The sequence below is a fragment of the Lissotriton vulgaris genome, chromosome 12 (genome assembly GCF_964263255.1).
Source record: "Lissotriton vulgaris chromosome 12, aLisVul1.2, whole genome shotgun sequence".
Taxonomy (NCBI): Eukaryota; Metazoa; Chordata; class Amphibia; order Caudata; family Salamandridae; genus Lissotriton; species Lissotriton vulgaris.
The window spans coordinates 699,685,355-699,707,602 of NC_141700.1; the positions used below are offsets into that span (position 1 = coordinate 699,685,355).

At 52.7% G+C, this 22,248-nt stretch overlaps 1 protein-coding gene across 1 annotated transcript in view; it reads left to right on the forward strand.

Annotated features, from left to right (window-relative positions):
• The window catches only part of LOC147678029 (uncharacterized), a 79,576-nt gene that overhangs the window by 18,973 nt on the left and 38,355 nt on the right, over positions 1-22,248 (forward strand). Inside the window, exon 2 of the mRNA XM_086945929.1 lies at positions 1,633-21,729. Within this exon, the coding sequence (XP_086802055.1) occupies positions 1,633-21,729 (20,097 nt within the window). The remainder of the gene's footprint in view (positions 1-1,632; positions 21,730-22,248) is intronic.

A 22,248-nucleotide genomic window follows, 5' to 3' on the forward strand; every position in this document is an offset into this window, starting at 1 on the left:
ACTCAACAGCAAAACCAGACACGTTTGGGCCTATTCGGGCCTCTTCAGAAGAGCAGCTTGGGGATTCTGTCTGGATTCAGGGCAACTCATAGAGGAATGTAAAGAAGTGATGGGTGGGAAGAATAGCTTATTACAATTTTTAAAGTGAAGCAGTTGGTTGAATTCAGAAGGAAGGTAAGTGTAAAAAAACAGACCAAATGAAGAAATGTATGCAGTTAATTAACTACCGTATAAATGTTGGACAAAGTAAGTACTGGTGCAGGTTGTAAATGGAAAGCTTCTTTAATTATTTATGCAAACAGTTAATTCAATATTGAAAGGGGTCTGTTAGGGGAGTGGACTGCCTCAAGTATGCCTGTTAGCCCATCTTATTCCAACTTATAACTCAAGAGACTTGGGGTAGGAATTGGCCAAGATGGACCTGATGAAATTTCTTTGATACAAATTAAGGGGCATTTATACAACAGATGGCGATAAATATTGCAAAGCGCGCTTAGCACTTTTATATTTATCGCCGTCTATCGCTGGAATTTATCGCTATGCGTGCCCTTTATTTACAATGCTTAGTGCAATGGAGATATAAATTCCAGTGATAGCGGGGTAATCGCCGTTTTGTTCGGAACATTGCTGGTTTTCCAGCGATGTTGCCTGCAAAAGGCGATATGCTTGTTGATACGACCATGTGGTCGTAACACAAAAATTCATCCCCCATGTTAGGTATGGGTTAGTCATGATTTTAGCAGACGTTAGTTATTGGCGAAAACAATGTTTTTCACCCAAAACTAACATCTGCTAAAATGCGTGGGCCACCGTGTAAATATTGCGATGTGCACATCAGCGATATTTACAAGGTTGTACTGCCCAGTGACGCCCACTTTGCATCTCATTAGAGATGGAAAGGGAGGCGTCGGAAAAAAGGGTTCTAACGTGTGCTAATGCATGTTAGCATCCTCTTGTAAATAGGGCAATATTTTTATCTCCTCTTTTTTGGCTTTAAAAGCCAAAAAAGCGGATATGGCCCTTGTATATATGCCCCTAAATCTCCTGACCCCGGAAACAGCTTCTGTGTTTTAGATTTGTGCACATTCACACGGGCACGTCAATGTTCATTCCTAGGCATGTTGGATCTATGGTTTCTGTTGTCAAGGCCCTAGGAGCATAGGCCGTGTCATAATGCTGTTTTTTAAATCCTAACCTAGAGGTGCTTCTAGGCATAGCAAGCTGTACGAGTTTTTAAATCTCAATGCCTCCCAACTCAATTATAGCATTCTGTACTTTCAGATAAAGTGTTCTTGGTTTAATTCTAGGTAAATTGTTGGCTGAGAGTGATAAGAAGAATATGATGTTTCTAATGAACACTCCTGAACTGGATTTTATGTTTTTATTGTGCTGAATGTTTCAAAATCATATAGATTGACGGGATACGAAAGCTTCATTGACCAGAGAATTTGTGTGCTTTAATTTGTATTTTGCAAAGGTTTTATCAAATCATGCAATAAAGTTTTCAAGTGAAGTGTGCTTTAATTCAAATGCATTTAAGAAATAGATTAACAACCAAAGGTTAGTAATCTGGGTATGATGTAGTCCGAACAGTGAGTCACCACAATACTCACAGTTACTTTTCATCATCAGATCTACAGAACCCTTGGATGCGGCAGGAGGAGCCAGTGAGGACCACAGAGCCAGAGGAGAGGACAGCCAAGTACCAAGTCGGGTTGAGCACCAATGGCCTTTGCACCTCCGAGTGTGGAGAGCACAGGAAGGATGGAGGACCACCCATCCACCCAGCACACCACGGGCATCAACAGATGCACCAGACAAAGCAACACAGGCAGCCAGGAGAGCTCCAGGAGATCTGGGTAGGTGCCAGCTACAACCAAAGACCGGAAGAGGAGACGCAGAAGACCAATCAGGAGGTGGAAGTGCGTAAGATCAGGAACCGGAGAGAGGAAAGTAGCAACAGCGCACCGATAGAAACCTCCTCGAGCAGTGACAAGATAAACGGGAGTCTGACTAGAGCTGATAGTCTAGACACCACCGTAGTGAGTATGGGCACACAAGAGATTGCGACAACACCAGAGAGTACGAGAACACAAGAGTCCATAAGTGCACTGGGGAGTAGGAGCACCTCTGAAAGTGTGACAAACCTAGGGAGTCATACCACACCAGAGATTATACCATCATCAGAAAGTCTGAACACAACCAAGAGATTGACATCATCAGTGAGAATAACAGCGCAACAGTCAATAGGCACACAAGAGAGTCTGAGCACACATGACAGGATGTCAACTCCAGAAGCTTCGAGCACACCAGAGACTCCGAGCACACCAGAGAGCCTGAGCACACACGAGAGCCTGATCACACACGAGCGCATGTCAAATCCCGAGACTTCGAGCACACCAGAGAGCCTGAGCACACACAAGAGTATGTCAACTCCAGAGAATCCGAGCACACCAGAGAGGCTGAGCACACACGAGAGTATGTCAACTCCAGAGACTTCGAGCACACCAGAGACTCCGAGCACACCAGAGAGCTTGAGCACACACGAGAGTCTGTCAACTCCAGAGACTCCGAGCACACCAGAGACTCCGAGCACACCAGAGAGGCTGAGCACACACGAGAGTATGTCAACTCCAGAGACTCCGAGCACACCGGAGACTCCGAGTACACCAGAGAGCCTGAGCACACACGTGAGTATGTCAACTCCAGAGACTCCGAGCACACTAGAGAGCCTGAGCTCACACAAGAGCATGCCAACTCCAGAGACTCTGAGCACGCCAGAGAGCCTGAGTACACACCAGAGCATGTCAACTCCAGAGACTCCGAGCACACCACAGAGTCTGAGCACACACAAGAGCATGTCAACTCCAGAGACTCCGAGCACACCAGAGAGCCTGAGCACACACGAGCGTATGTCAACTCCTGAGACTCTGAGCACATCAGAGACTCCGAGCACACCAGAGAGCCTGAGCACACACGAGAGTATGTCAACACCAGAGACTCTGAGCACACCAGAGAGCCTGACCACACACAAGAGCATGTCAACTCCAGAGACTCCGAGCACACCAGAGAGCCTGAGCACTCACAAGAGCAGGTCAACTCCAGAGACTCAGAGCACACCAGAGAGCCTGAGCTCACACAAGAGTATGTCAACACCAGGGACTCCAAGCACACCAGAGAGCATGAGCACACACAAGAGCCGGTCAACTCCAGAGACTCCAAGCACACCAGAGAGCCTGAGCACACATGAGAGCATATCAACTCCAGAGACTTCGAGAACAACAGACACTCTGAGCACACTGGAGAGCCTGAGCACACACGAGAGTATGTCAACTCCAGAGACTCCGAGCACACCAGAGAGGCTGAGCACACACAAGAGTATGTCAACTCCAGAGACTCCAAGCACACCAGAGACTCCGAGCACACCAGAGAGCCTGAGCACACACAAGAGTATGTCAACTCCAGAGACTCCGAGCACATCAGAGACTCCGAGCACACCAGAGAGCCTGAGCACACACAAAAGTATGTCAACTCCAGAGACTCCGAGCACACCAGAGACTCCGAGCACACCAGGGAGCTTGAGCACACACAAGAGTATGTCAACTCCAGAGACTCCGAGCACACCAGAGACTCCGAGCACACCAGAGAGGCTGAGCACACACAAGAGTATGTCAACTCCAGAGACTCCGAGCACACCAGAGACTACGAGTACACCAGAGAGCCTGAGCACACACGAGAGTATGTCAACTCCAGAGACTCCGAGCACACCAGAGACTCCGAGCACACCAGAGAGCCTGAGCACACACGTTAGTATGTCAACTCCAGGGACTCCGAGCACACTAGAGAGCCTGAGCACACACGAGAGCATGTCAACTCCAGAGACTTCGAGCACACAGGAGAGCCTGAGCACACACGTGAGCATGTCAACTCTAGAGACTCCGAGCACGCCGGAGAGCCTGAGCACACACAAGAGCATGTCAACTCCAGAGACTCTGAGCACACCAGAGAGCCTGAGTAAACACCAGAGCATGTCAACTCCAGAGACTTCGAGCACACCGGAGAGCCTGAGCACACACAAGAGCATATCAACTCCAGAGACTCCGAGCACACCACAGAGTCTGAGCACACACAAGAGCATGTCAACTCCAGGGACTCCGAGCACACCAGAGAGCCTGAGCACACATGAGAGCTTGTCAACTCCAGAGTCCCCGAGCACACCAGAGAGCCTGAGCACACACAAGAGCATCTCAACTCCAGAGACTCCGAGCACACCGGAGAGCCTGAGCACACACGAGAGCATGTCAACTCCAGAGACTCCGAGCACACCGGAGAGCCTGAGCACACACAAGAGCATTTCAACTCCAGAGACTCCGAGCATACCAGAGAGCCTGAGCACACACAAGAGCATCTCTACTCCAGAGACTCCGAGCACACCAGAGAGCCTGAGCACACACAAAAGCATGTCAACTCCAGAGACTCCAAGCACACCAGAGAGCCTGAGCACACACAGGAGCATTTCAACTCCAGAGACACCGAGCACACCGGAGACACTGAGCACACACGAGAGCATGTCAACTCCAAAGACTCCGAGCACACCAGAGAGCCTGAGCACACACAAGAGCATTTCAACTCCAGCCACACCGAGCACCCCGGAGAGCCTGAGCACACACGAGAGCATGTCCACTCCAGAGACTCCGAGCACACCAGAAAGCCTGAGCACACATGCAAGCATGTCAACTCCAGAGACTCAGAGCACACCGGAGAACCTGAGCACACACGAGAGCATCTCAACTCCAGAGACTCCAAGCACACCAGGGAGCCTGAGCAAACATGAGAGCATGTCAACACCGGAGACTCCGAGCACACCAGGGAGCCTGAGCAAACATGAGAGCATGTCAACTCCAGAGACTCCGAGCACACCACAGAGCCTGAGCACACATGAGATCCTGAGCACTCATGAGAGCATGTCAACACCAGAGACTCCTAGCACACTAGAGAGCCTGAGCACACACGAGAGCCTGAGCACACATGACAGCATGTCAACACCAGAGACTCCGAGAACACCAGAGAGTCTGAGCACACACAAGAGCATTTCAACTCCAGAGACTCCGCACACACAAGAGAGCCTGAGCACTCACAAGAGCATGTCAACACCAGAGTCTCCGAGCACACCAGAGAGCCTGAGCACACACAAGAGCATGTCAACACCAGAGACTCCGAGCACACCAGAGAGCCTGAGCACACACGAGAGCATGTCAACTCCAGAGTCTCCCAGCACACCAGAGAGCCTGAGCACACACAAGAGCATGTCAACTCCAGAGACTCCGAGCACACCAGAGAGCCTGAGCACACCCGAGAGCATGTCAACTCCAGAGACTCTGAGCACACCAGAGAGCCTGAGCACACACAAGAGCATGTCAACTCCAGAGACTCCCAGCACACCAGAGAGCCTGAGCACACACGAGAGCATGTCAACGCCAGAGACTGCAAGCACACCACAGAGCTGGAGCACACACGAGAGCATGTCAACTCCAGAGACTCCGAGCACACCAGAGAGCCTGAGCACACACGAGCGTATGTCAACTCCTGAGACTCTGAGCACATCAGAGACTCCGAGCACACCAGAGAGCCTGAGCACACACAAGAGTATGTCAACACCAGAGACTCTGAGCACACCAGAGAGCCTGACCACACACAAGAGCATGTCAACTCCAGAGACTCCAAGCACACCAGAGAGCCTGAGCACACACAAGAGCAGGTCAACTCCAGAGACTCAGAGCACACCAGAGAGCCTGAGCTCACACAAGAGTATGTCAACACCAGGGACTCCGAGCACACCAGAGAGCATGAGCACACACAAGAGCCGGTCAACTCCAGAGACTCCAAGCACACCAGAGAGCCTGAGCACACATGAGAGCATATCAACTCCAGAGACTTCGAGAACAACAGACACTCTGAGCACACTGGAGAGCCTGAGCACACACGAGAGTATGTCAACTCCAGAGACTCCGAGCACACCAGAGACTCCGAGCACACCAGAGAGGCTGAGCACACACAAGAGTATGTCAACTCCAGAGACTCCGAGCACACCAGAGACTCCGAGCACACCAGAGAGCCTGAGCACACACAAGAGTATGTCAACTCCAGAGACTCCGAGCACACCAGAGACTCCGAGCACACCAGAGAGCCTGAGCACACACAAGAGTATGTCAACTCCAGAGACTCCGAGCACACCAGAGACTCCGAGCACACCAGGGAGCTTGAGCACACACGAGAGTATGTCAACTCCAGAGACTCCGAGCACACCAGAGACTCCGAGCACACCAGAGAGGCTGAGCACACACGAGAGTATGTCAACTCCAGAGACTCCGAGCACACCAGAGACTACGAGTACACCAGAGAGCCTGAGCACACACGAGAGTATGTCAACTCCAGAGACTCCGAGCACACCAGAGACTCCGAGCACACCAGAGAGCCTGAGCACACACGTTAGTATGTCAACTCCAGGGACTCCGAGCACACTAGAGAGCCTGAGCACACACGAGAGCATGTCAACTCCAGAGACTTCGAGCACACAGGAGAGCCTGAGCACACACGTGAGCATGTCAACTCTAGAGACTCCGAGCACGCCGGAGAGCCTGAGCACACACAAGAGCATGTCAACTCCAGAGACTCTGAGCACACCAGAGAGCCTGAGTAAACACCAGAGCATGTCAACTCCAGAGACTTCGAGCACACCGGAGAGCCTGAGCACACACGAGAGCATATCAACTCCAGAGACTCCGAGCACACCACAGAGTCTGAGCACACACAAGAGCATGTCAACTCCAGGGACTCCGAGCACACCAGAGAGCCTGAGCACACATGAGAGCTTGTCAACTCCAGAGTCCCCGAGCACACCAGAGAGCCTGAGCACACACAAGAGCATCTCAACTCCAGAGACTCCGAGCACACCGGAGAGCCTGAGCACACACGAGAGCATGTCAACTCCAGAGACTCCGAGCACACCGGAGAGCCTGAGCACACACAAGAGCATTTCAACTCCAGAGACTCCGAGCACACCAGAGAGCCTGAGCACACACAAGAGCATCTCTACTCCAGAGACTCCGAGCACACCAGAGAGCCTGAGCACACACAAAAGCATGTCAACTCCAGAGACTCCAAGCACACCAGAGAGCCTGAGCACACACAGGAGCATTTCAACTCCAGAGACACCGAGCACACCGGAGACACTGAGCACACACGAGAGCATGTCAACTCCAAAGACTCCGAGCACACCAGAGAGCCTGAGCACACACAAGAGCATTTCAACTCCAGCCACACCGAGCACCCCGGAGAGCCTGAGCACACACGAGAGCATGTCCACTCCAGAGACTCCGAGCACACCAGAAAGCCTGAGCACACATGCGAGCATGTCAACTCCAGAGACTCAGAGCACACCGGAGAACCTGAGCACACACGAGAGCATCTCAACTCCAGAGACTCCAAGCACACCAGGGAGCCTGAGCAAACATGAGAGCATGTCAACACCGGAGACTCCGAGCACACCAGGGAGCCTGAGCAAACATGAGAGCATGTCAACTCCAGAGACTCCAAGCACACCACAGAGCCTGAGCACACATGAGATCCTGAGCACTCATGAGAGCATGTCAACACCAGAGACTCCTAGCACACTAGAGAGCCTGAGCACACACGAGAGCCTGAGCACACATGACAGCATGTCAACACCAGAGACTCCGAGCACACCAGAGAGTCTGAGCACACACAAGAGCATTTCAACTCCAGAGACTCCGCACACACAAGAGAGCCTGAGCACTCACAAGAGCATGTCAACACCAGAGTCTCCGAGCACACCAGAGAGCCTGAGCACACACAAGAGCATGTCAACACCAGAGACTCCGAGCACACCAGAGAGCCTGAGCACACACGAGAGCATGTCAACTCCAGAGTCTCCCAGCACACCAGAGAGCCTGAGCACACACAAGAGCATGTCAACTCCAGAGACTCCGAGCACACCAGAGAGCCTGAGCACACACAAGAGCATGTCAACTCCAGAGACTCCCAGCACACCAGAGAGCCTGAGCACACACGAGAGCATGTCAACGCCAGAGACTGCAAGCACACCACAGAGCTGGAGCACACACGAGAGCATGTCAACACATGAGACTCCGAGCACACTAGAGAGCCTGAGTACACACAAGAGCATGTCAACTCCAGAGACTCCGAGCATACCAGAGAGCGTGAGCACACAAGAGAGCATGTCAACTCCAGAGACTCCGAGCACACCACACAGTATGAGCACACACGAGAGCATGTCAACACTAGAGACTCTGAGCACACCAGAGAGCTTGAGCACACACGAGAGCATGTCAACACTAGAGACCTTGAGCACACCAGAGAGACTGAGCACACGCAAGAGCATGTCAACACCTGAGACTCCGAGCACACCAGAGAGCCTGAGCACACATGAGAGCATGTCAACTCCCGAGACTCCGAGCACACCAGAGAGCCTGAGCACACATGAGAGCATCTCAACTCCAGAGACTCCAAGCACACCAGAGAGCCTGAGCACACATGAGAGCATGTCAACACCGGAGACTCCGAGTACAACAGAGAGCCTGAGCACACATGAGAGCCTGAGCACACATGAGAGCATGCCAACACCAGAAACCCTGAGCACACCAGAGAGCCTGAGCACACATGAGAGCATGTCATCTCCAGAGACTCCGAGCACACCACAGAGCCTGAGCACACATGAGATCCTGAGCACTCATGAGAGCATGTCAACACCAGAAACTCTGAGCACACCAGAGAGCCTGAGCACACATGAGAGCATGTCATCTCCAGAGACTCCGAGCACACCAGAGAGCCTGAGCACACATGAGATCCTGAGCACTCATGAGAGCATATCAACACCGGAGACTCCGAGTACAACAGAGAGCCTGAGCACACATGAGAGCCTGAGCACACATGAGAGCATGCCAACACCAGAAACTCTGAGCACACCAGAGAGCCTGAGCACACATGAGAGCATGTCATCTCCAGAGACTCCGAGCACACCAGAGAGCCTGAGCACACACGAGAGCCTGAGCACACATGAGAGCATGTCAACACCAGAGACTCCGAGCACACCAGGGATCCTGAGCACACACAAGAGCATTTCAACTCCAGAGACTCTGCACACACACGAGAGCCTGAGCACACACAAGAGCATGTCAACACCAGAGTCTCTGAGCACACCAGAGAGCCTGAGCACACACAAGAGCATGTCAACACCAGAGACTCCGAGCACACCAGAGAGCCTAAGCACACACGAGAGCATGTCAACTCCAGAGTCTCCCAGCACACCAGAGAGCCTGAGCACACACAAGAGATTGTCAACTCCAGAGACTCCGAGCACACCAGAGAGCCTGAGCACACCCGAGAGCATGTCAACTCCGGAGACTCTCAGCACACCAGAGAGCCTGAGCACACACAAGAGCATGTCAACTCCAGAGACTCCGAGCACACCAGAGAGCCTGAGCACACACAAGAGCATGTCAACGCCAGAGACTGCAAGCACACCACAGACCTGGAGCACACACAAGAGCATGTCAACACATGAGACTCCGAGCACACTAGAGAGCCTGAGTACACACAAGAGCATGTCAACTCCAGAGACTCCGGGCACACCAGAGAGCGTGAGCACACAAGAGAGCATGTCAACTTCAGAGACTCCGAGCACATCACAGAGTATAAGCACACACAAGAGCATGTCAACACTAGAGACTCTGAGCACACCACAGAGTCTGAGCACACACGAGAGCATGTCAACACCAGAGACTCCGAGCACACCAGAGAGCTTGAGCACACACGAGAGCATGTCAACACTAGAGACCTTGAGCACACCAGAGAGACTGAGCACACGCAAGAGCATGTCAACTCCTGAGACTCCGAGCACACCAGAGATCCTGAGCACACATGAGAGCATGTCAACTCCCGAGACTCTGAGCACACCAGAGAGCCTGAGCACACATGAGAGCATGTCATCTCCAGAGACTCCGAGCACACCAGAGAGCCTGAGCACACATGAGATCCTGAGCACTTATGAGAGCATGTCAACACCGGAGACTCCGAGTACAACAGAGAGCCTGAGCACACATGAGAGCCTGAGCACACATGAGAGCATGTCATCTCCAGAGACTCCGAGCACACCAGAGAGCCTGAGCACACATGAGATCCTGAGCACTCATGAGAGCATGCCAACTCCAGGGACTCCGAGCACACCAGAGAGCCTGAGCACACACAAGAGCATCTCAACTCCAGAGACTCCGAACACACTGGAGAGCCTGAGCACACACAAGAGCATGTCAACTCCAGAGACTCCGAGCACACCGGAGAGCCTGAGCACACACAAGAGCATCTCAACTCCAGAGACTCCGAGCACACCAGAGAGCCTGAGCACACACAAAAGCATGTCAACTCCAGAGACTCCAAGCACACCAGAGAGCCTGAGCACACACAGGAGCATTTCAACTCCAGAGACACCGAGCACACCGGAGAGACTGAGCACACACGAGAGCATGTCAACTCCAAGGACTCCGAGCACACCAGAGAGCCTGAGCACACACAAGAGCATTTCAACTCCAGCCCCACCGAGCACCCCCGAGAGCCTGAGCACACACGAGAGCATGTCCACTCCAGAGACTCCGAGCACACCAGAAAGCCTGAGCACACATGCGAGCATGTCAACTCCAGAGACTCAGAGCACACCGGAGAACCTGAGCACACACGAGAGCATCTCAACTCCAGAGACTCCAAGCACACCAGGGAGCCTGAGTAAACATGAGAGCATGTCAACACCGGAGACTCCGAGCACACCAGGGAGCCTGAGCAAACATGAGAGCATGTCAACACCGGAGTCTCTGAGCACACCAGAGAGCCTGAGCACACATGAGAGCATCTCAACTCCAAAGACACCGAGCAGACATGAAAGCCTGAGCACACACAAGAGCATGTCAACTCCAGAGACTCCGAGCACACTAGAGAGCCTGAGCACCGACAAAAGCATTTCAACTCTAGAGACTCTGAGCACACCAGAGAGCCTGAGCACCCATGAGAATAAGTCACCTCCAGAGACTCTGAGCACACCAGAGAGCTTGACCACACATGAGAGCACGTCAACACCAGATACTCAAAGCACATCACAGAATCTGAGAACATATGAGAGCATGTCAACACCAAAGTCTCAGAGCACCCCAGAGAGCCTGAGCACACACAAGAGCATGTCAACACCAGAGACTCTGAGCACACCAGAGAGCCTGAGCACACATGAGCGCATGTCAATGCCAGAGACTCCGAGCACACCACAGAGCTGGAGCACACACGAGAGCATGTCAACACATGAGAGTCCGAGCACACTAGAGAGCCTGAGTACACACAAGAGCATGTCAACTCCAGAGACTCCGAGCACACCAGAGAGCGTGAGCACACGCGCGAGCATGTCAACACTAGAGACTCCGAGCACACCACAGAGTCTGAGCACACTCAAGAGTATGTCAACACCAGAGACTCCGAGCACACCAGAGAGATTGAGCACACACGAGAGCATGTCAACACTAGAGATTTTGAGCACACCAGAGAGACTGAGCACACGCAAGAGCATTTCAACTCCTGAGACTCCGAGCACACCAGAGAGCCTGAGCACACATGAGAGCATGTCAACTCCAGAGACTCTGAGCACACCAGAGAGCCTGAGCACACATGAGAGCATGTCAACTCCAGAGACTCCGAGCACACCACAGAGCCTGAGCACACATAAGATCCTGAGCACTCATGAGAGCATGTCAACACCAGAGACTCTGAGCACACTAGAGAGCCTGAGCACACACGAGAGCCTGAGCACACATGACAGCATGTCAACACCAGAGACTCCGAGCACACCAGAAAGTCTGAGCACACACAAGAGCATTTCAACTCCAGAGACTCCCCACACACAAGAGAGCCTGAGCACTCACAAGAGCATGTCAACACCAGAGTCTCCGAGCACACCAGAGAGCCTGAGCACACACGAGAGCATGTCAAGACCAGAGACTCCGAGCACACCAGAGAGCCTGAGGACACACGAGAGCATGTCAACTCCAGAGTCTCCCAGCACACCAGAGAGCCTGAGCACACACAAGAGCATCTCAACTCCAGAGACTCCGAGCACACCAGAGAGCCTGAGCACACCCGAGAGCATGTCAACTCCAGAGACTCTGAGCGCACCAGAGAGCCTGAGCACACACAAGAGCATGTCAACTCCAGAGACTCCCAGCACACCAGAGAGCCTGAGCACACACGAGAGCATGTCAACGCCAGAGACAGCAAGCACACCACAGAGTTGGAGCACACACGAGAGCATGTCAACACATGAGACTCCGAGCACACTAGAGAGCCTGAGTACACACAAGAGCATGTCAACTCCAGAGACTCCGAGCACACCACACAGTATGAGCACACACGAGAGCATGTCAACACTAGAGACTCTGAGCACACCAGAGAGCTTGAGCACACACGAGAGCATGTCAACACTAGAGACCTTGAGCACACCAGAGAGACTGAGCACACGCAAGAGCATGTCAACACCTGAGACTCCGAGCACACCAGAGAGCCTGAGCACACATGAGAGCATGTCAACTCCCGAGACTCCGAGCACACCAGAGAGCCTGAGCACACATGAGAGCATCTCAACTCCAGAGACTCCAAGCACACATGAGAGCCTGAGCACACATGAGAGCATGCCAACACCAGAAACCCTGAGCACACCAGAGAGCCTGATAACACATGAGAGCATGTCATCTCCAGAGACTCCGAGCACACCACAGAGCCTGAGCACACATGAGATCCTGAGCACTCATGAGAGCATGTCAACACCAGAAACTCTGAGCACACCAGAGAGCCTGAGCACACATGAGAGCATGTCATCTCCAGAGACTCCGAGCACACCAGAGAGCGTGAGCACACAAGAGAGCATGTCAACTTCAGAGACTCCGAGCACACCACAGAGTATGAGCACACACGAGAGCATGTCAACACTAGAGACTCTGAGCACACCACAGAGTCTGAGCACACACGAGAGCATGTCAACACCAGAGACTCCGAGCACACCAGAGAGCTTGAGCACACACGAGAGCATGTCAACACTAGAGACCTTGAGCACACCAGAGAGACTGAGCACACGCAAGAGCATGTCAACTCCTGAGACTCCGAGCACACCAGAGATCCTGAGCACACATGAGAGCATGTCAACTCCCGAGACTCTGAGCACACCAGAGAGCCTGAGCACACGTGATAGCATCTCAACTCCAGAGACTCCAAGCACACCAGAGAGCCTGAGCACACATGAGAGCATGTCAACTCCAGAGACTCCGAGCACACCACAGAGGCTGAGCACACATGAGATCCTGAGCACTCATGAGAGCATGTCAACACCAGAGACTCTGAGCACACCAGAGAGCCTGAGCACACATGAGAGCATGTCATCTCCAGAGACTCCAAGCACACCAGAGAGCCTGAGCACACACGAGTACCTGAGCACACATGACAGCATGTCAACACCAGAGACTCCGAGCACACCAGAGAGCCAGAGCACACACGAGAGAATTTCAACTCCAGAGACTCCGCACACACAAGAGAGCCTGAGCACTCACAAGAGCATGACAACACCAGAAACTCCGAGCACACCAGAGAGCCTGAGCACACACGACAGGATGTCAACTCCAGAGTCTCCCAGCACACCAGAGAGCCTGAGCACACACAAGAGCATGTCAACTCCAGAGACTCCGAGCACACCAGAGATCCGGAGCACACCCGAGAGCATGTCAACTCCAGAGATTCTGAGCACACCAGAGAGCCTGAGCACACACAAGAGCATGTCAACTCCAGAGACTCCGGGCACATCAGAGAGCCTGAGCACACACGAGAGCATGTCAACGCCAGATACTGCAAGCACACCACAGAGCTGGAGCACACACGAGAGCATGTCAACACATGAGACTCCGAGCACACTAGAGAGCCTGAGTACACACAAGAGCATGTCAACTCCAGAGACTCCGAGCACACCAGAGAGCGTGAGCACACAAGAGAGCATGTCAACTCCAGAGACTCCGAGCACACCACTGAGTATGAGCACACACGAGAGCATGTCAACACTAGAGACTCTGAGCACACCAGAGAGCTTGAGCACACACAAGAGCATGTCAACACTAGAGACCTTGAGCACACCAGAGAGACTGAGCACACGCAAGAGCATGTCAACTCCTGAGACTCCGAGCACACCAGAGAGCCTGAGCACACATGGGAGCATGTCAACTCCCGAGACTCCGAGCACACCAGAGAGCCTGAGCACACATGAGAGTATCTCAACTCCAGAGACTCCAAGCACACCAGAGAGCCTGAGCACACATGAGAGCATGTCAACACCAGAGACTCCGAGTACAACAGAGAGCCTGAGCACACATGAGAGCCTGAGCACACATGAGAGCATGTCAACACCAGAAACTCTGAGCACACCAGAGAGCCTGAGCACACATGAGAGCATGTCAACTCCAGAGACTCCGAGCACACCACAGAGCCTGAGCACACATGAGATCCTGAGCACTCATGAGAGCATGTCAACACAAGAAACTCCGAGCACACCAGAGAGCCTGAGCACACATGAGAGCATGTCAACTCCAGAGACTCTGAGCACACCACAGAGCCTGAGCACACATGAGATCCTGAGCACTCATGAGAGCATGTCAACACCAGAGACTCTGAGCACACCAGAGAACCTGAGCACACATGAGAGCATGTCATCTCCAGAGACTCCGAGCACACCAGAGAGCCTGAGCACACACGAGAGCCTGAGCACACATGAGAGCATGTCAACACCAGAGACTCCGAGCACACCAGAGAGCCTGAGCACACACAAGAGCATTTCAACTCCAGAGACTCCGCACACACAAGAGAGCCTGAGCACTCACAAGAGCATGTCAACACCAGAGTCTCTGAGCACACCAGAGAGCCTGAGCACACACAAGAGCATGTCAACACCAGAGACTCCGAGCACACCAGAGAGCCTGAGAACACACAAGAGCATTTCAACTCCAGAGACTCCGCACACACAAGAGAGCCTGAGCACTCACAAGAGCATGTCAACACCAGAGTCTCTGAGCACACCAGAGAGCCTGAGCACACACGAGAGCATGTCAACTCCAGAGACTCTGAGCACACCAGAGAGCCTGAGCACACACAAGAGCATGTCAACTCCAGAGACTCCGAGCACATCAGAGAGCCTGAGCACACACGAGAGCATGTCAACGCCAGAGACTGCAAGCACACCACAGAGCTGGAGCACACACGAGAGCATGTCAACACATGAGACTCCGAGCACACTGGAGAGCCGGAGCACACACAATAGCATGTCAACACTAGAGACTCTGAGCACACCAGAGAGCTTGAGCACACACAAGAGCATGTCAACACTAGAGACCTTGAGCACACCAGAGAGACTGAGCACACGCAAGAGCATGTCAACTCCTGAGACTCCGAGCACACCAGAGAGCCTGAGCACACATGAGAGCATGTCAACTCCTGAGACTCCGAGCACACCAGAGAGCCTGAGCACACATGAGAGCATCTCAACTCCAGAGACTCCAAGCACACCAGAGAGCCTGAGCACACATGAGAGTATGTCAACACCAGAGACTCCGAGTACAACAGAGAGCCTGAGCACACATGAGAGCCTGAGCACACATGAGAGCATGTCAACACCAGAAACTCTGAGCACACCAGAGAGCCTGAGCACACATGAGAGCATGCCAACTCCAGAGACTCCGAGCACACCACGGAGCCTGAGCACACATGAGATTCTGAGCACTCATGAGAGCATGTCAATACCAGAAACTCTGAGCACACCAGAGAGCCTGAGCACACATGAGATCCTGAGCACTCACAAGAGCATGTCAACACCAGAAACTCCGAGCACACCAGAGAGCCTGAGCACACACGAGAGCATGTCAACTCCAGAGTCTCCCAGCACACCAGAGAGCCTGAGCACACACGAGAGCATGTCAACGCCAGATACTGCAAGCACACCACAGAGCTGGAGCACACACGAGAGCATGTCAACACATGAGACTCCGAGCACACTAGAGAGCCTGAGTACACACAAGAGCATGTCAACTCCAGAGACTCCGAGCACACCAGAGAGCGTGAGCACACAAGAGAGCATGTCAACTCCAGAGACTCCGAGCACGCCACTGAGTATGAGCACACACAAGAGCATGTCAACACTAGAGACTCTGAGCACACCAGAGAGCTTGAGCACACACAAGAGCATGTCAACACTAGAGACATTGAGCACACCAGAGAGACTGAGCACACGCAAGAGCATGTCAACTCCTGAGACTCCGAGCACACCAGAGAGCCTGAGCACACATGAGAGCATGTCAACTCCCGAGACTCCGAGCACACCAGAGAGCCTGAGCACACATGAGAGTATCTCAACTCCAGAGACTCCAAGCACACCAGAGAGCCTGAGCACACATGAGAGCATGTCAACACCAGAGACTCCGAGTACAACAGAGAGCCTGAGCACACATGAGAGCCTGATCACACATGAGAGCATGTCAACACCAGAAACTCTGAGCACACAAGAGAGCCTGAGCACACATGAGAGCATGTCAACTCCAGAGACTCTGAGCACACCACAGAGCCTGAGCACACATGAGATCCTGAGCACTCATGAGAGCATGTCAACACCAGAGACTCTGAGCACACCAGAGAACCTGAGCACACATGAGAGCATGTCATCTCCAGAGACTCCGAGCACACCAGAGAGCCTGAGCACACACGAGAGCCTGAGCACACATGAGAGCATGTCAACACCAGAGACTCCGAGCACACCAGAGAGCCTGAGCACACACAAGAGCATTTCAACTCCAGAGACTCCGCACACACAAGAGAGCCTGAGCACTCACAAGAGCATGCCAACACCAGAGTCTCTGAGCACACCAGAGAGCCTGAGCACACACGAGAGCATGTCAACACCAGAGACTCCGAGCACACCAGAAAGCCTGAGCACACACAAGAGCATTTCAACTCCAGAGACTCCGCACACACAAGAGAGCCTGAGCACTCACAAGAGTATGTCAACACCAGAGTCTCTGAGCACACCAGAGAGCCTGAGCACACACGAGAGCATGTCAACTCCAGAGACTCTGAGCACACCAGAGAGCCTGAGCACACACAAGAGCATGTCAACTCCAGAGACTCCGAGCACATCAGAGAGCCTGAGCACACACGAGAGCATGTCAACGCCAGAGACTGCAAGCACACCACAGAGCTGGAGCACACACGAGAGCATGTCAACACATGAGACTCCAAGCACACTGGAGAGCCTGAGCACACACAATAGCATGTCAACACTAGAGACTCTGAGCACACCAGAGAGCTTGAGCACACACAAGAACATGTCAACACTAGAGACCTTGAGCACACCAGAGAGACTGAGCACACGCAAGAGCATGTCAACTCCTGAGACTCCGAGCACACCAGAGAGCATGAGCACACATGAGAGCATGTCAACTCCCAAGACTCCGAGCACACCAGAGAGCCTGAGCACACATGAGAGCATCTCAACTCCAGAGACTCCAAGCACACCAGAGAGCCTGAGCACACATGAGAGTATGTCAACACCAGAGACTCCGAGTACAACAGAGAGCCTGAGCACACATGAGAGCCTGAGCACACATGAGAGCATGTCAACACCAGAAACTCTGAGCACACCAGAGAGCCTGAGCACACATGAGAGCATGTCAACTCCAGAGACTCCGAGCACACCACGGAGCCTGAGCACACATGAGATTCTGAGAACTCATGAGAGCATGTCAATACCAGAAACTCTGAGCACACCAGAGAGCCTGAGCACACATGAGATCCTGAGCACTCATGAGAGCATGTCAACACCAGAGACTCTGAGCACACCAGAGAACCTGAGCACACATGGGAGCATGTCATCTCCAGAGACTCCGAGCACACCAGAGAGCCTGAGCACACATGAGAGCATGTCAACACCAGAGACTCCGAGCACACCAGAGAGCCTGAGCACACACGAGAGCATTTCAACTCCAGAGACTCCGCACATACAAGAAAGCCTGAGCACTCACAAGAGCATGTCAACACAAGAGTCTCTGAGCACACCAGAGAGCCTGAGCACACACGAGAGCATGTCAACACCAGAGACTCCGAGCACACCAGAGAGCCTGAGCACACACGAGAGCATGTCAACTCCAGAGTCTCCCAGCACACCAGAGAGCCTGAGCACACAAAAGAGCATGTCAACTCCAGAGACTCCGAGCACACCAGAGAGCCTGAGCACACCCGAGAGCATGTCAACTCCAGAGACTCTGAGCACACCAGAGAGCCTGAGCACACACAAGAGCATGTCAATTCCAGAGACTCCGAGCACACCAGAGAGCCTGAGCACACACGAGAGCATGTCAACTCCAGAGACTCCGAGAACACCACAGAGTATGAGCACACACGAGAGCATGTCAACACTAGAGACTCTGAGCACACCACAGAGTCTGAGCACACACGAGAGCATGTCAACACCAGAGACTCCGAGCACACCAGAGAGCTTGAGCACACACGAGAGCATGTCAACACTAGAGACCTTGAGCACACCGGAGAGACTGAGCACACGCAAGAGCATGTCAACTCCTGAGACTCCGATCACACCAGAGATCCTGAGCACACATGAGAGCATGTCAACTCCCGAGACTCCGCGCACACCAGAGAGCCTGAGCACACGTGAGAGCATCTCAACTCCAGAGACTCCAAGCACACCAGAGAGCCTGAGCACACATGAGAGCATGTCAACACCAGAGACTCCGAGTACAACAGAGATCCTGAGCACACATGAGAGCATGTCAACTCCGGAGACTCCGAGCACACCACAGAGCCTGAGCACACATGAGATCCTGAGCACTCATGAGAGCATGTCAACACCAGAGACTCTGAGCACACCAGAGAGCCTGAGCACACATGAGAGCATGTCAACACCAGAAACTCTGAGCACACCAGAGAGCCTGAGCACACATGAGAGCATGTCAACTCCGGAGACTCCAAGCACACCACAGAGTCTGAGCACACATGAGATCCTGAGCACTCATGAGAGCATGTCAACACCAGAGACTCTGAGCACACCAGAGAGCCTGAGCACACATGAGAGCATGTCATCTTCAGAGACTCCGAGCACACCAGAGAGCCTGAGCACACACGAGAGTCTGAGCACACATGAGAGCATGTCAACACCAGAGACTCCGAGCACACCAGAGAGCCTGAGCACACACAAGAGCATTTCAACTCCAGAGACTCCGCACACACAAGTGAGCCTGAGCACTCACAAGAGCATGTCAACACCAGAGTCTCCGAGCACATCAGAGAGCCTGAGCACACAAGAGAGCATGTCAACACCAGAGACTCTAAGCACACCAGAGAGCCTGAGAACACACGAAAGCATGTCAACTTCAGAGACTCCGAGCACACCAGAGAGCCTGAGCACATACGAGAGCATGTCAACTCGAGAGACTCCGCGCACACCAGAGAGCCTGAGCACACCTGAGAGCATGTCAACACCAGAGACTCTAAGCATGCCAGAGAGCCTAAGCACACACGAGAGCCTGTCAACACCAGAGAATCCAAGCACACCAGAGAGCCTGAGCACACACAAGAGCATGTCATCTCCAGAGACTCTGAGCACACCACAGAGTCTGAGCACACACGAGAGCATGTCAATACCAGAGACTCCGAGCACACCACATAGTCTGAGCACACACGAAAGCATGTCAACACCAGAGGCTCTGAGCACGCCAGAGAGCCTGAGTACACACGAGAGCATGTCAACTCTAGAGACTCCGAGCACACCAGAGAGCCGGAGCACACACGAGAGCATGTCAACACAAGAGACTCCGAGCACACCAGAGAGCCTGAGCACACATGAGAGCATGTCAACACCAGAGACTCTGAGCACACTACAGAGTCTGAGCACATACAAGAGCATGTCAACTCCAGAGACTCCGAGAACCCTAGAGAGTCAGAGCACACACAAGAGCATTTCAACTGCAGAGACTCCGAGCACACCAGAGAGCCTGAGCACACAAGAGAGCATGTCAACTCCAGAGACTCCAAGCACAATGGAGAGCCTGATCACACACAAGATCATGTCAACTTTAGAGACTCCGAGCACACCAGAGAGGCTGAGCACACATGAGAGCATGTCAACACCAGAGACTCCAAGCACACCAGAGAGCCTGAGCACACACAAGAGCATGTCAACTCCAGAGACTCCGAGCACACTAGAGAGCCTGAGCACACACGAGAGCATGTCAACTCCAGAGACTCCGAACACACTAGAGAGCCTGAGCACACATAAGAGCATATCAACACCAGAAACTCCGAGCACACTAGAGAGTCTGAGCACACACAAGAGCATCTCAACTTCAGAGACTCTGAGCACTCCAGAGAGCCTGAGCACAATTGAGAACATGTCAACACATGAGACTCCGAACACACCACAGAGCCTGAGCACACACAAGAGCATGTCAACCCCAGAGACTCCGAGCACACCAGAGAGCCTGAGCACACACCAGAGCATGTCAACTCCAGAGACTCCGAGCACGCCGGAGAGCCTGAGCACAGACGAAAGCATGTCAACTCCAGAGACTCCGAGCACATCGGAGAGCCTGAGCACACACCAGAGCATGTCAACTCCAGAGACTCCGAGCACACCAGAGAGCCTGAGCACACACCAGAGTATGTCAACTCCCGAGACTACGAACACACCAGAGAGCCTGAGCACACACCAGAGCATGTCAACTCCAGAGACTTCGAGCACACCAGAGAACCTGAACACACACAAGAGCATGTCAACTCCAGAGACTCTGAGCACACCAGAGAGCCTGGTAACAACAGAGAGGTTTAGCACACTAACGAGTATGACCACTCTAGAAATTCTGACAACCTTGTCCACACCAGTGAGTTTTACTCCACCAGAGTCAATAATCACACCACTCAGTGGGAGCACCCAGGAAAGCCTGAAACCCCCAGAGAGCAAATCAACACCTGAGATTCTGAGTACACCAAAGAGTTTAAGTACACCAGAGAGTCTGAGAACAACGGTGAGTGTGAGCACATCAGTGATTGTGCCCAAGCCAGAGAATCTTACAACCTCAAAGAGCTTGCTCACAGCAACAACTTTAACAGTATCTGAGTCAACAAGCACACCACACAGTCTGAGCACACATGAGAGTTTGAAAACACCAGAAAGGCTGTCAACACCAGAGAGCCTGAGCACACTAGAGAGTTTGAGAACACCAGAGAGTCTAACTAAGTCAGAGATTCCACCATCACATAGCCTGACAACTAATATGCAGACAGAACGAGAAAGTCGACAGACAACAGAGAGTCGTGTTACCACAGGGAGTCAAATGTCCACGGCGAGTACGAGCAAAACAGAGAGCTCCATCAGCACCGGCAGCCACATCACCACAGTGAGTAACATCACTGCGGCGACTCAAAGCACCTCACGGAAAACCAGCTCCACTGAGAGCCACAGTACTTCGAGATCCAGCAGTGTCAGTCTTTCCACGGCTCATTCTACAACCTCTGTCACTACTCGTTCAAGCACCTCTCTGTTTCCGACCACCACAAGACCCACAATAGGTAAGTGAGCTCCGCGCTCTTGTCAGCTTTTAGTAATCAGCCCCATTGTGGTTACCGAAAGGGTTAGGGCTTGATTTAGAGTTTGGTAGACAGGTTACTCCATTTTAAATGTGAGGGATATCCTGGCCATCTTATTACAAGTGCATCAAATTCTATAGCACTTGTAATGAGGTGGGCAACATATCCATCAAGTTGTTTTTAGAGTAACCCTCCAGTAAACTCTTAGGGCCTGATTCACTGCTCTCCATGCCACTGCACTCTCCTGTGCATCATTGCCCTCTATGCCACTATAATCTATTCTGCATCACTGCACTCTACTCTACTCTACTCTACTCCACTGCACTCTATGCCACTCTACTCTATGCCACTGCACTCTATGTCACTGCACTCTACTCTGCACCACTCTACTCCGCACCACTCTATGCCACACCACACTACGCCCCATCACGCTGCTCTTGCCCACTCTACTCTACTCTGCACCACTCTACTTTGCACCACTCTACTCTACTCTTCACCACT